Source organism: Xyrauchen texanus, chromosome 19, assembly GCF_025860055.1.
Source record: "Xyrauchen texanus isolate HMW12.3.18 chromosome 19, RBS_HiC_50CHRs, whole genome shotgun sequence".
Lineage (NCBI taxonomy): Eukaryota > Metazoa > Chordata > Actinopteri > Cypriniformes > Catostomidae > Xyrauchen > Xyrauchen texanus.
In genome coordinates this window covers 26,211,250-26,224,669 of record NC_068294.1, presented here as the reverse complement: position 1 = coordinate 26,224,669, position 13,420 = coordinate 26,211,250, and the positions used below count along the sequence as shown (strand labels likewise).

Below are 13,420 nucleotides of genomic sequence, written 5' to 3'. Positions count from 1 at the left end.
AGAGAGGAAACATGATGCCACAGTCCCGCAGGATGACGACCGAGACAAGTATGCCGCAAGTGAATGACCCTCATGGTGGGCCAGGAGGGGAGCACTCAGAATGAATATTTAGTCATATAGTATGAATTAACCCCTTCACGAACCCAGTCAGGAATTTTTAATGTTGAAACGCGGTGGCTGGTGTGCAAATTGGATCGTAAACCCATGTTCGATCTAATAATTTTAGCTAATCTGAAATACTTGTAAGGGTTCGCCACACGTCCGCATAACGGGACAGAGGGCAATTTGGTTCTTTCATTATTAACAATATTGTGAACAGCAATATTCCTTCCCCGACAACCAACACTGGGGAGATGGGGAAGAGTGTTGTGTGTCTCCAATCGAGTCTTCTTCAGAGCAGACCCAGGGGGAACATTGAGCTCTGTATTCTGTTTCAAAAGGCTGTGTCTGTCAGCATCGCTTTTGCTGCGCGGGGGGGCTTCTTCCGTTTGAGCCACGGCTTGCGTGGCCTCACTGGTGGCTTGGCGGTGCGGAGGCAGCGGGCATGGGGCTTTTGGCCAGGCACTGGCTCGAAACAAGAGTGGGAGCGAGCCAGCTGTGAAACGTTACTCTGTTTTGGCATAAAATGTCTCATAGCCTGTGACTGTTGCTGAGTCGCGATGTAACGCTCAGCAAACTTATCCACAGTGCAACCGAAGAGGCCGGCTGGAGACACTGGAGCATCCAACAGAGCAGCTTTTTCCTTGTCACACAGGACTGTGAGGGTCAGCCAGATGTGATGATTCAGAACTACCAGGTTGCCCATTGACTTGCCAATGGCTTGCTCAGTGACTTTCGTGGTGTGCAGCGCTAAATCTGTAAAAGTGCGGAGCTCTTTGAATGTATATAGATTGTAGCCTTGCTCTTCCATTTGCTTGAAAGACCTGGAGCACCGCCATTACGTGGAGTGCTGAACCAGCTTGGCCCGCCGCTGAGTATGCTCTTATAGCCATTGTGGACGGCAGTCAACAGTGCTTGGAAGGATGAATGAGGCATGATTTCCACACCCTGCTACTCGCTGGGCAGAGGTGAGACGCTACCGCCTCCTCACAGGGGGTAGTTGGGCATAACTGCTTTCTTCCCCATGAACCACATTAGAGAGGATGTAATCACTGCATGGGCGAGTTGAATAGGGCACGCACCATGACTTTGATAGTCCTGACCTTTAGGGAAGAACGGGGCAGATCTACGAGACGCGGTTGCTTGACGACAACCAGACAGCAGGAACCATTCAAGGCAAGATTGTGTAGGTTCCTCAAATACCATTGCCAATATTAGAATATTGACATTATTGTAGAGAGGTTTCAAACTAGGTCATGTGGAAAGACAACTCCCCTTATGCATTAGCACGCAATGTCAAGTGTACAGAGTTGTAAGGGAACCAGTGAGAAAACTGAATTCGGCACAGGATCAGGTGCAAAGCCTCTATGAAAACCATTGGTGAGTAAAGTAGTTTAAAACCACATTAACTGGCCCGACATTCAAAACAGTAGGCTACTGCCAAGATGAACAGGAGCACAGACATAAACAAGATGTTTTACACATCAGGCCCCTTGGAGAGTAACCATATATTTACTGTAGTAACACTAACTGTAGGCCTACTAGCTAGTATTTTATACAGAAATAGATTCATAATATTTTCACGGAGTGAGGAATCATTCATTTTTGTTACAGTATGGCAGTTTATAAATGTTGATATTTTGAATATATATAAATATAAGTGTTTAGGTAACCATTTTCCATTACAAAAATACCATAGTTTGCTTTATAAAAATCATGTTACATCTAACCGTAGTAGTGAAGATTTTCTTTGTTTTACCTTGGGTTACCATGGTTTTGTTAACCAATGTAAAAACATAAAGCTATGGTGCATTTTCATATGGGCTAATGCTAAATATAATCAAGGGCTTTAAAGCCCTGGTTTGTAGGGCTGTCAATTGGGAAGAGAAACCAAATTTGAGTTCAATTCGAATTTTAAAGTCAGCTGATTTTAAAATTGATGTTTTTTTCTTAGTCCACAAGAGGGAGCATTGTATACATAAACCATACATTACAAAGAACTTTCCTTGCTGTTAAAAAAAAAAAAAAAAAAAAAGCATTTTATTTTCAACTAGTGTGCATAAAATAAAAAGTTTGAGTCTGTCCATATTTTCAAATGTTAAGTCAAAAGAAAAATGAGGGGAGGTGGGGACACTTCCATAGACAGTTCACATGATGACACTTGTACTGATGCCACAGTATTCTACACCAGACACAAGCTATAATAACAGAGAAATACCATATTGTTTTTTATTCAGTACAGTTGTATGTAGAGTAGCAATATTAACAGATAGCAGTGGTATTCGGCTGAATTTGGCTTGGTGGTGAAGCGGCTCACATTATGAGCACAGGCCAGGGGCTGTTCAATCAGACGGAAAACAACAGAATGGAACCGAACGAAAGAATCTCGAGACACATTTCCAAGTTGAACATCTTTCCTGACAAAGCGTTTAAAAAAGTAATTGCTTAATTTGAAAAAGAGAGCAAGAAGCAATGGCTAAAGACCTCCAACTACAGTAAGGGGCTGTTCACACCGAACGCTTTGGCAACAATCCATTTGTTTTTCTATTTAATTTTGCACTAGAGGAATGTCTAAGCTTCGCTTTGTTTTTGTTTATTCAGCGTCTCGTGAAGGAGTGCTGTTTTTTTAGATGTTGTGTCTCATTAAAAAGAACTTTAAAAACCATCTTGAGACACATGCTTTCTGTTAAACTGTATTTGTTGCGCTGTCTAGCCATTTTTTACTGCAAGAATGTGATCGATCTGAAGTCATCGTTAGTGCTTGGCACGCTCCAAGATTTGCATTTTTTTTCTTAAATTCAATGAATATTCAAATTTTTATTTGACAGCCCTACTGGTTAGCATAATTTGTTTGCTACTTTGTTAGATATTTTGTTGTCTAGTTCAATGACATTCATACATACATTTTTAAGTGTGGCTTAAATATACATATATTTATTGGGCCACTATATCTTTCATTGCATTGTAAAAACATTGCGCCATCTTACATTACACTCTTCCTTCATAGCAATGAATTAAGTGCCTGAAATTAAATGCTCCAAAGCCCTTTCTTAGTAATATGGCCAACTATTACACTAATAATGACTCAAAACAATAACATTAAAGTTTTAAAGAGTGAAAGTAAACAATATAGTCATAGAAAAAGAATTACTTTTATTTTATAACTCTGAAAAAATTAATTAATTGACACCTTGGCATATAGTACATTCACATTTGAGCATAATATTTGGCACGTCATTGACTGTTAAAATAGAAAGAGAATCAGGAGTGCAAAACAATTCATTTTGAAAAAAAAAAAAAAAAGTTCCTTTTCCAAACAAACAGATTCTTTTCTTTTATTAAACAAATAAACAAACAAATCTTAGATCCACCAAAACAAACACCTATTAAAATCAAATAAAAACTGTTGTAATAAGGAAAAACTTTTGTGAAGTGAAACTACAAAGTAAAGTAAATATCTTGCTGGTTCTTCTGATAAAAAGACAGCTGGTAAGAGCTGGTAATTGTTAGGTGGCAGCGCAGCATGCTACTACTGCTTCAGGCTCAACAACATGCCATTCTGCATAAGCTGGGCCAATAAATTCAAATAACAATGACAATACATCTATCAGTGCACACACCCTTTACTTCTTGGGCTCCAGTAAGCCAGTCACTTTAAAGTTTATACCGTCTCCAGGCAGGGGGGATGGAATCAGTGGACAGAGCCAGCAAATGTACCAATTTCTGCCCAGGCATTCTCTAATGTTGGCCACAACTCCCAGGCTGTAAGGCTGGCGGGTGGAGTACCACTCACGTGTGGTCTGGCCCCTCAGCATCAGAATCACATGAAAGAACAGGAAGGCAGCAACCAGAAGAAAGCCCACAACACAAGTGTCAGCAATGAATGCAAAAGCGAATGCTCGTGTCGTCACTTGTCCTGTGAGGGGAGAAAAACAGATGTTTAGAGGTATTTTGGAACAATACACTGATCAGCCACAACATTAAAATCACCTGCCTAATATTGTGTAGGTACCCCTTGTACTGCCAAAACAGCACCAAACCCCATCTCAGAATAGCATTCGGAGATGCAATTTTTCTCACAATTCTACAGAGCTGTTATCTGAGTTACCATGGACTTTGTCAGTTCTAACCAGGCTGGCCATTCTCTGTTGACCTCTCTCATCAACAAGGCATTTCCATCCACAGAACTGCCGCTCAATGGACGTTTTTTTATTTTTGGAACCCTTCGGAGTAAATTCTTGACTGTTGTGGGTGAAATCCCAGGAGATCAGCAGCTACAGAAATACTCAAACCAGCCCGTCTGGCACCAACAATCATGCCACCCTCCATATTACTGAGATCAAATTTTCCCCATTCTGGTGGTTGATGTGAAAATTAACTGAAGCTCCTGACCCGTATCTGCATGATTTTATGCACTGCTGCCACAAGATTGGCTGATTAGATAATCGCACAAATTTGACAAAAAACAGATAAATATGCTTTGCAATGTCAGACTTCACTCCAAAAAATATTTTGCCAAAAAATGCATTGTTTACTCCAATCTTCTGTTCATTCCTATGGGAAGTTCTGCAAAGCTAGTCAGAGCAAGCAATGTTAACCCTCCCAAAAAAACTATTACCTCACTGTAACTGAATATCGAATAGGCGTCACTGACATGTAAACGTTGGTAGTCATGTGTTACTCTCTAGACCTTATTCAGAGTAATGTCAGATTACAATTTTGATGGGAATGTAAACCAGGCTGTGAAGGATAGACGTAGTCACTTCAATGGGTGGCATAATTGTTTAAAGTGGTGTTAATCTTTCAGCTGATTAAATATTGAAAACATCTTTACAAAAACGTTTCAGAAGACAAAATAAAAATGACCCTTAGAAAACATTACTTGTGAAAATTAGATGTGATCTAGGACTTTTTGCACTAGCAATGCTACATTTTTGGCTGATACAAATAAGGATTTACAAAAAAAAGATTATAGGCCGATTTCGATATTTTGTCATCCGATCACTGCTTTACTTCGGAATTATGCTTTAAAAATGTACAAAACCTTTTTTTTTTTACTGTTCTAACATCATATAATTTCCACTGAACATAAATTAGATCTGTTGAACACAGGCCCAAATTTTAAGAGACAGACACAATAAAAGACAAATAGAACATAAAAACTAAATGAGAAAACATGATAGTAATTTTTTTTAATTTTGTACTTCTGTGCTTTCAGATCAAAACAATAGAACTCTAATTTTACTAAAGTACTAAAATAATTACTAATATATGAGCACTACAACGTTCCACAGAAATGTCAACCACATCATGGAAAAATAAAAAGTTTCAACAAAGCCTTTTTAACCTGTTTTAAAATATGTATTACAGTAGTTTAACTGATAATGCCGTTCAAACCGCTAGAGGGTGCCGCTTGCTCACACAGCGCTGACTGAAGCACTGAATGCAGACTATTTTTTTTTAAATCAGCCTTTAAGGTTTAGTAACTGCGCAAGCCCATATTGCGATTTCAATCTTAATTCATTTAATCAATCAATACATTTCTGCTGGTATTATTTCTGGATTGTTTATTTGAATTAGGGCTGAAACGACTAGTCGACGTTATCGACAACATCGAAAATGAAAACTTTTTGTCAACAGTTTATCTTGTCGAATAGTCGTTTGACCTTTTAACATAACATGGGATCACATTAAACTCTAATGATGATGCATGAGAGCAGCACTGCAGTTTGAGCCTGACTGAGGAAGAATTACACAGATCACAATCCAGAGGCACTCTAAACTTTCCAAACAGCTTCAGGTGATGTAGATCGCAAAGTATGAGGGAATTATACAAAAATACCAAATAAGTAAATACAGAAACACACTCTTTGTGGAATAAGTGAAGCTGAAACTGCCACTCCGCTGAAGAAAACTTGCGTGTTGAGTGTCTTTAAAGGAAACACCCCAGCATCATCTTAAACTACATCTTAAATGCAGTTATATTTAATGCTTGTAGTTTTATTAAAAGTCCAAATAATACAGAAGCAGATCATGTAAAAACTACAAACTGGCATTTCTCTGTGCAATCAGCATCTCTACTATGAGTTGCACAAAGTGTCCCAATCAAAGGGGGAGAGATTGAAACTGCATTTCTTGTCATGAAGAAAATTGGCAATAGGCAGCCTTATTAATGAGAGGTTTATTTTTTTTAAAACTTATCTGAGAATGATGAATATAATATAAAAAATAAAAAAAATCCTTTAAAAAAGAAGCATTCACCTGAGAAGCAGCATACAAGATATTTAGACTTGATTTTAGAGAATAGATCTTGAATACAAATATATTTTATCTTTACTGCACACGCAGAAGTATAACCAAGTGAAAAAATACACTTGTATACAAAATACATTTATCATATCTTATATGTTGCTTCTCAAATAAATGTATCTTATTTTAAGGCTTTTTAGACAATTTCAAATGGAAAACAAGACAAAAACACTTGATAACGATAGGATTTTTTGCAGTGAATTTCTTTACTGTATTTATCTTAATAAAAAGACTTGTTTTCCCCTTTAATTCAGTGAATGTAACTTTGAGGTATTTTTAAAGTATAATTTTGTCCTCTTTATTAGCACATTTAATACAACCTTTTAAGCTGGGGCACAAGCTGAATAATTAGTTAAGAGCTAATGAATAATTGTTGCAACAATTGCTGAATAGTTGAATAATCGTTCTAATAATCAAGGGATTCAAGGGATTTTTAACATCTAGTCCTAGTAAGCATACTAGATTAATCGATTAGCAAAACAATTATTAGCTGCATTCCTAATTTTAATTCAGAGTTTAAACAGTGCCTTACGAATGAATAATTATAATAATAATTAAATAAAATGTAGATTTTTCATGCTAATAACCGATATGCCGATGGTTTTAATTTGAATTCCTCTAAATGACATTCACCTGTCTTCTAAGTTTTATTAGATCTCAGTGCCGCGTTCGACACAATCGACCATAATATTCTTAGATTCTGCATCATTTACAATGTATGATCAGTGGCATCCAGGATATGGCCCTCCAGTTGTATTCATCTTATCTAAAAGAACTGACGTTCTCTGTAAATTTAGGTAATTTTTCTTCTACATCAGCTCAATTACAGTGTGGTGTCCCTCAAAGGTCGATTTTAAGACCCTTGTTATTTTCCCTGTAAATGCTTCCTCTGAGCTCTGTTTTTCAGAATTACGGCATATCTCATCACTGTTACGCTGACGATTCCCAATTTAATTGACAAGAATTGTTCATCTGAGAATGCCCTAAATTGCTTCAAAGATATTAAACATTGGCTGGCAAACAATTTCTGACAATTAAAGCAAAACCAAAGTTCTGATTTTGGGTTCCTCCATGCCCTCCTTACCTGGCCTGGTTGCCCAGTTAGGTCCTCTGTCGTCCAATGTACAAGATCACGTAAGGAGTCTTGGGAGTGATTTTAGACTGCTCGCTACTTTTCAATATGCAGATCAGTGTGCTGTTGACAAGGGTAGCATTTTCCACCTAAGATCTATCGCTAAAATAAAAAAAATTCTTTCCAATAAAGACTTGGAAATTGTGATCCACTCACTTATTACATCAACATTGGACTATAGTAATTCATTGTACATTTGTCAGCCCCAAACTGCATTATCCTGCCTGCAGCTAGTTCAAAATTACAGCCTAAAAAAAAGCCTACAAGATAGGCTTTTAGCAGGGTCAAGAAAGAGGGATCACATTTCACCGGTTTTAGCACCTCTAGACTGGCTTCCTGTGAAATACAGGGTCAATTTTAAAATTCAGATTTTTATCTGCAAGGCACTATCTGGTCTTGCAAATTAATGGTGACCCCATATATAAGTGACCTTCTCCTCCCTTACTCCCCCACCAGAGCGCTTAGTTCTTCTGATCAACTTCTATTGATTCCCCTTTGCAGCAATAGATCTAAGGGTGACTGTGCCTTTTCTGTGATTGGTCTTAATCTATGGAATAGTCTCCCTTTCCATGCGAGGTCAGCTTCATCATTAACCATTTTAACATTTTCTTTAAAAAAATATTTTTTTCTGTAGCTATTGAATTGACCATTGAACAGTTTGAAATGGATAAATACATGATGTTGTATTTAAATGTTTTTATTTATTTTACATTTAGCTTTAAATCCATATTTGTATCACTATAATTTTGTTTGTTTGATCTGTAAAGCACTTTGGATCAACTTCTGTTGTTTTTAAATGTGCTCTATAAATAAAGGTTGACTTGACTTAATTTGGTCAATAATTGGCCACCAATACATCAGTGCATCCCTACTTTGCACCTTTATACAGTTCATGACTAGGGTGACCAGATCAGAATTGGTAAAATTCGGGACGGACGAAAACAGGGGGGTTAATGAATTTCAAAAATCTGGGCAAAATTATTTATTGAGGAATTCTGAATGTAATGACTGTCTGTCATGTAAACACGGAAATACAAATAAAAAAAACCATTGAACTCAAGTGTCATCATGAAACAAATAAAACAAACACTGCGCTTTAACATCAGCAACATCCAATCAAATCACTCCTTGTGACTTTTTTGAGCATGAAATTCACGCCTTGCCGCCTACGTAGCCTACTGCAGCTCTCTGCGTTCTTTTACTGTCTATGGTTGCAATGAGCAGCCGACAGGAGCTGGCTGCAGGACGGCAATGAGCAATTTTTAATATTCTGTCACACTATAACTACTCGAGAGTCTGCTCTTGAGACTTTGTTCTAATTTTCGGGACAATTAGGGCAGGATTCGGGACAACTGCTTGGATTTCGGACGTCTGGTCACCCTATTCAAGACACTTAAGAGACTGTAAATCTATCCCTCACAGCCTTAATTTAATTCCATCAAAATTAAATATGACGGTACTCTAAATAAGGTATACTTTCAATAAATAGCCTTTTTGGACAGGGGTGGAAATTCCAAGTTCTGAAACATGCAGAATGTTTACATAACACAAATAAAATATTATCTCAAAAGATAAAAAAAAACATTCAATAGCTCACAATATTACACCATTAAGCAGAGCACCATTATACTCACCAGAGACAAGCATCAGCCAGGGCACAAGCAATAGCATGACACTGTGAAATGTGACACCTTCCTTCAGGATGACAATGAAGACTTCAGCATTCATCACTACTGCATAAAGCAGCCCCGCCCACATGAAGAACAGACAGCTCAGGAAATACCGGTAATTGCAGAAACCGACACACTGGCCAAAAAACACACAGTGGTGATCGCGTCGCAGAACACACACATTGCAATCATAGCAGTGTGAGCATCGTGGGGGAGTGTGTGTCTCGCAGGTGTAACAGTACCTGTGAAAGTAGAGGAAAATAACAAATGGTAATTGTTTATAGACTGGATGACCTTTCTGAACTGAAATGGTGAAAGACACACAAGCTCAGAAAAAAAGAAGCTAAAACCAGCCTATGCTGTATGGCTGGTTTTAGAGGTGTTTCTGGCCCTTTTTAGCTGACCAGCCTGAATGGCCAGCTTAAACCAGCAGAAAAACATCTCAAACCAGCTAAGTCCAACCAACCAGCCTAGGCTTGTTGTAGCTGTTATGTTGAATGGAGATAAGTATTAAAACAAATTATAAGAAAACAATCCAAACAAAACAGACCATTTACCTCCACCCTTGACCCAAAACATCCCCGCCAAGAAACACTCCGCGTATACTTGGGTTAGTTTTCACAAACAATGAAGCATTCCAGGTTATATTGCCCAACATGAAGTACTGAGCGAAGAGATGCATGGCTTTCCAAATGGTGGACCACTCGGTCTTCTTTTGAGCTGGCTCAAGGGGAGCTTCAACCAGCACGAGATAGCTGACCTCCGCAGTGATGGAGAACACCAACACAGCGTTCAGCGCGATAGGCAGATGACTGCTGGCTGCCTCCAACTTAGACCACACTTTGCTAGTGAATCTAACCATGTTTTATCTTTAACACCCGCGTGACGTACTGCCTGTTCCACTTGTATACTACATGTAAAGCCACTTCTTTCACGTTTGCTCGAATCTGATCACAAAAACGGAGAAATCGGCAATTGAGAGAGACATTAGAAATCCTTTAGAAGCATATTGGTTAACGACCATCTGAAAAAAAAAAATAGAATCCACTCATAAAGTGCACTGAGAACTCTTATAAATTAGAATGAAGGCTCAAATAACAATGGCAGCAGCTATCGGTTAGTAATAATATAATAATTGGGATGATTTCATCTTTATTTGATACCGACCTATCATTCCATTTAGGAATCGCCTTTTCGATAATAAATGCGGAACGCTGCTGGCTGTCTAGCTGCCTTGAACAAAGAACTGCTGGTGCAGGCTACAACAAGTTCTGTGTTGCAGCTGAAACTGTCCGTCAGATACAAACGTTGATTACAACAGTTCCGTGTGGGAAGGTTTTATGGGTCGTGTCAGAGACGAGCGCTTAAAAAAATTCAGATGGTACGAACAAAATTGTACAAACACGTACAAAATTGACACGTACAAAATTGAAAAACATTGTTATAAAATAAACATGTTAGTGGTATATGGGAAAAAAATTACATTAAAGTGAAGCAACAAAAATGACCGTATAGAAAAACTTTTGTACACAGTATATATCGTTTTCAAATATGTTTTAATTTCGATTTTAAATTGTTAAAATACTTTTTTTTCCCAGTCCTTTTATCTTTAAGTATATAATAACGAGCATAGTAATAATAATAACATCACATATAAATACTACATTTTTATCATTATCAATTGAGATAAACTTTAACATTAAATCAGTTTCTTCAAAATGAACAACAATCTTGGCTTATTTTTGGAAATAATATTTCAAATGTCTTAAATAATTAACAATAGTCTCAGGGGCATATTTTATTTATTTATATTTTATTTTTACACACACACATACACACACGCACTGATATCTTCCACATTATCTTTCAAACGCCTTAAACACAATTGTCTTAACCTAAACGGACAATTTTATATGAAAACTCCTTCACTTATCCAGTACTTGTGAAGACCGATGGAGTATTAAAATGATTGGGAGAAACGCCCAACATGGCGGATGTAGACGAGAACGTTTCCGCCTTACAGGTAAAAGAGACAATCACCTTTCACATACACACATCGCCTGTCAGTCAACTCAAAACGCGCATGCGGACCATCCTGAAAAAGGATTTTGTTCGTTTTTTATTTGTTGTTTTTTTTAAATAGGTACTTTCATACCATTTGAATCATAAACAAATATGATTCTGCCCGGGGGCGTTCCAAGCGGTTCCAAGGATGGCCGCCGAGTGAACTAATTTGCTTTGAAAGGGACTATGGTCGTGTCTAGAAGGGCTCGGAAAGTGTCGCGAGACTCGCATTCGCTGTCACTAAGGTTAGGATTAGGTTTTAGAGTTAAGGTTATAGTAATGTTTAAAGATATGGAGTAAAGTTTAGAGGTAGGTGTATGTAGTGAGCTCTGTGGAACTAAACAAAAATAAACACAGTGTATGAATGTCGCATATGACTTTCGCGAGACTTTTCCAGCCAGACGGTTCCCTTCTAGATAAGACAAGCGAGAATGGAGTGGTTTTATGTGAACATTTAAATGTTTAACTCCCTTATAAAATCCAATGGTGTCTGTGTCGGACGGGTCTGTTGGATGTGCTCGCCAATCATTTTATTGACTAGTCTAAAATGTCATAAATCTAAGATTATATTATTGTAAGCACTACTGCTATTATTGTTTTTATTATTATTAATGCTACCACTACGTCTACTATTATTGCTATTATTATTAATATAACTGATTGTTCCATATCTAAGTTTAAATCTATATCTTTCTTTCTCTCTCTCTCCACAACATCACCAGAACACATTTAATTAATAATAATGATTACTATTATATGACATTAAATTAACCTAGTCCTTAAACTTATGACAATACATGTAGACACTACTATATCTATACACTTATAATTATTTTGTTTTATTTTTATTTGTTATTGTTTTTTGTGTGTATGTGTGTGTATTCCAGAAAATGATGTCAAGCCTTTAGACAATTAGCCAATTAGCTTCTTATAGGAGGTGTACTGAATTGGAGGTGTACCTGTGGAGGTATTTTAAGGCCTACCTTCAAACTCAGTGCCTCTTTGCTTGACACCAAGGGAAAATCAAAAGAAATCAGCCAAGACATCAGGAAAAAAAAATAAAAAATGGTGGACCACCACAAGTCTGCTTCATTCTTGAGAGCAATTTACAAATGCCTGAAAGTACCACGTTCATCTGTACAAACAATAGTGAGCAACTATAAACACCATGGAACCACGCAGCCATCACAGAACTCAGGAAGGAGACACATTCTGTCTCCTAGAGGATGTAATTTGGTGTGAAAAGTGCAAATTAATTCAACAACAACAGCAAAGGACCTTGTGAAGATGCTGGATGAAATCGGTATACAAGTATCTATAGCATTGAAGAAGCCACTGCTCCAAAACTGCCATAAAAAGCCAGACTACAGTTTGGAAGTACACATGGGGACAAAGATCTTACTTTTTGGAGAAACTTCCTCTGTTCAGATGAAACAAAAATGTAACTGTCTGGCCATAATGACCATAGTTATGTTTGGGGGAAAAATTATGAGGCTTGCAAGCTGAAAAACACCATCCCTACAGTGATGCATGGGGGTGCTTTCCTGCAGGAGGGACTGGTGTACTTCACAAAATAGATGGCATCATGAAGAAGGAAAAATATGTGGATATATTGAAGAAACATCTCAAGACAACAGCCATGAAGAAAGTTTGTTTGCATATGGGTCTTGCAAATGGACAATGACCCCAAGCATATCTCCCAAATTGTGGCAAAATGGCTTAAGGACAACAAAGTCAAGGTATTGGGGTGGCCATAACAAAGCCCTGACATCAATCAGAAAGAAAATTTGTGGGCAGAACTGAAAAAGTGTGTGCAAGCAAGGAGGCCAACAAACCTGACACAATAAGACCAGTTCTGTCTGGAGGAATGTACCAAAAATCCAGCAATTTATTGCGAGAAGCTTGTGGAAGGCCACCCAAATTAAACAATTTAAAGGCAACGCTACCAAATACTAACTAAGTGTGTGTAAACTTCTGACCCACTTGGAATGTGAAGAAAGAAATAAAAGCTGACAAATAATTCTCTCTACTATTATTCTGACAGTAAAATAAATTAGTGATCCTAACTGTCCAAAGACAGGGAATGTTTTCTATGATTAAATGTCAGGAATTGTGTTTAAATGTATTTGGCTAAATTACAACTCAT

At 37.6% G+C, this 13,420-nt stretch overlaps 1 protein-coding gene across 1 annotated transcript; it reads right to left on the bottom strand.

The window, feature by feature from the left end:
• Positions 1–3,259: 3,259 nt before the first annotated feature.
• Positions 3,260–10,497, bottom strand: zdhhc24 (zinc finger DHHC-type containing 24). The gene is made up of 4 exons (XM_052149202.1): positions 10,378–10,497; positions 9,768–10,234; positions 9,175–9,452; positions 3,260–4,015 (listed from the first exon to the last, which is right to left on the bottom strand). The coding sequence occupies exons 2-4, from the start codon at positions 10,070–10,072 to the stop codon at positions 3,723–3,725; spliced, it is 876 nt and encodes a 291-aa protein (XP_052005162.1). The 5' UTR covers positions 10,073–10,234; positions 10,378–10,497; the 3' UTR covers positions 3,260–3,722.
• Between the last annotated feature and the right edge of the window lie 2,923 nt (positions 10,498–13,420).

What these genes read in the sequence shown, in the direction of transcription:
- zdhhc24 (XM_052149202.1), bottom strand. Translation starts at nt 10,072, where the DNA reads ATGGTTAGATTCACTAGCAAAGTGTGGTCTAAGTTGGAGGCAGCCAGC. An exon ending in GTTTTGGGTCAAGGGTGGAG is followed by an intron (nt 9,453 to 9,767) that starts GTAAATGGTCTG and finishes CTACTTTCACAG; the next exon opens with GTACTGTTACACCTGCGAGA. An exon ending in CTGGCTGATGCTTGTCTCTG is followed by an intron (nt 4,016 to 9,174) that starts GTGAGTATAATG and finishes CTCCCCTCACAG; the next exon opens with GACAAGTGACGACACGAGCA.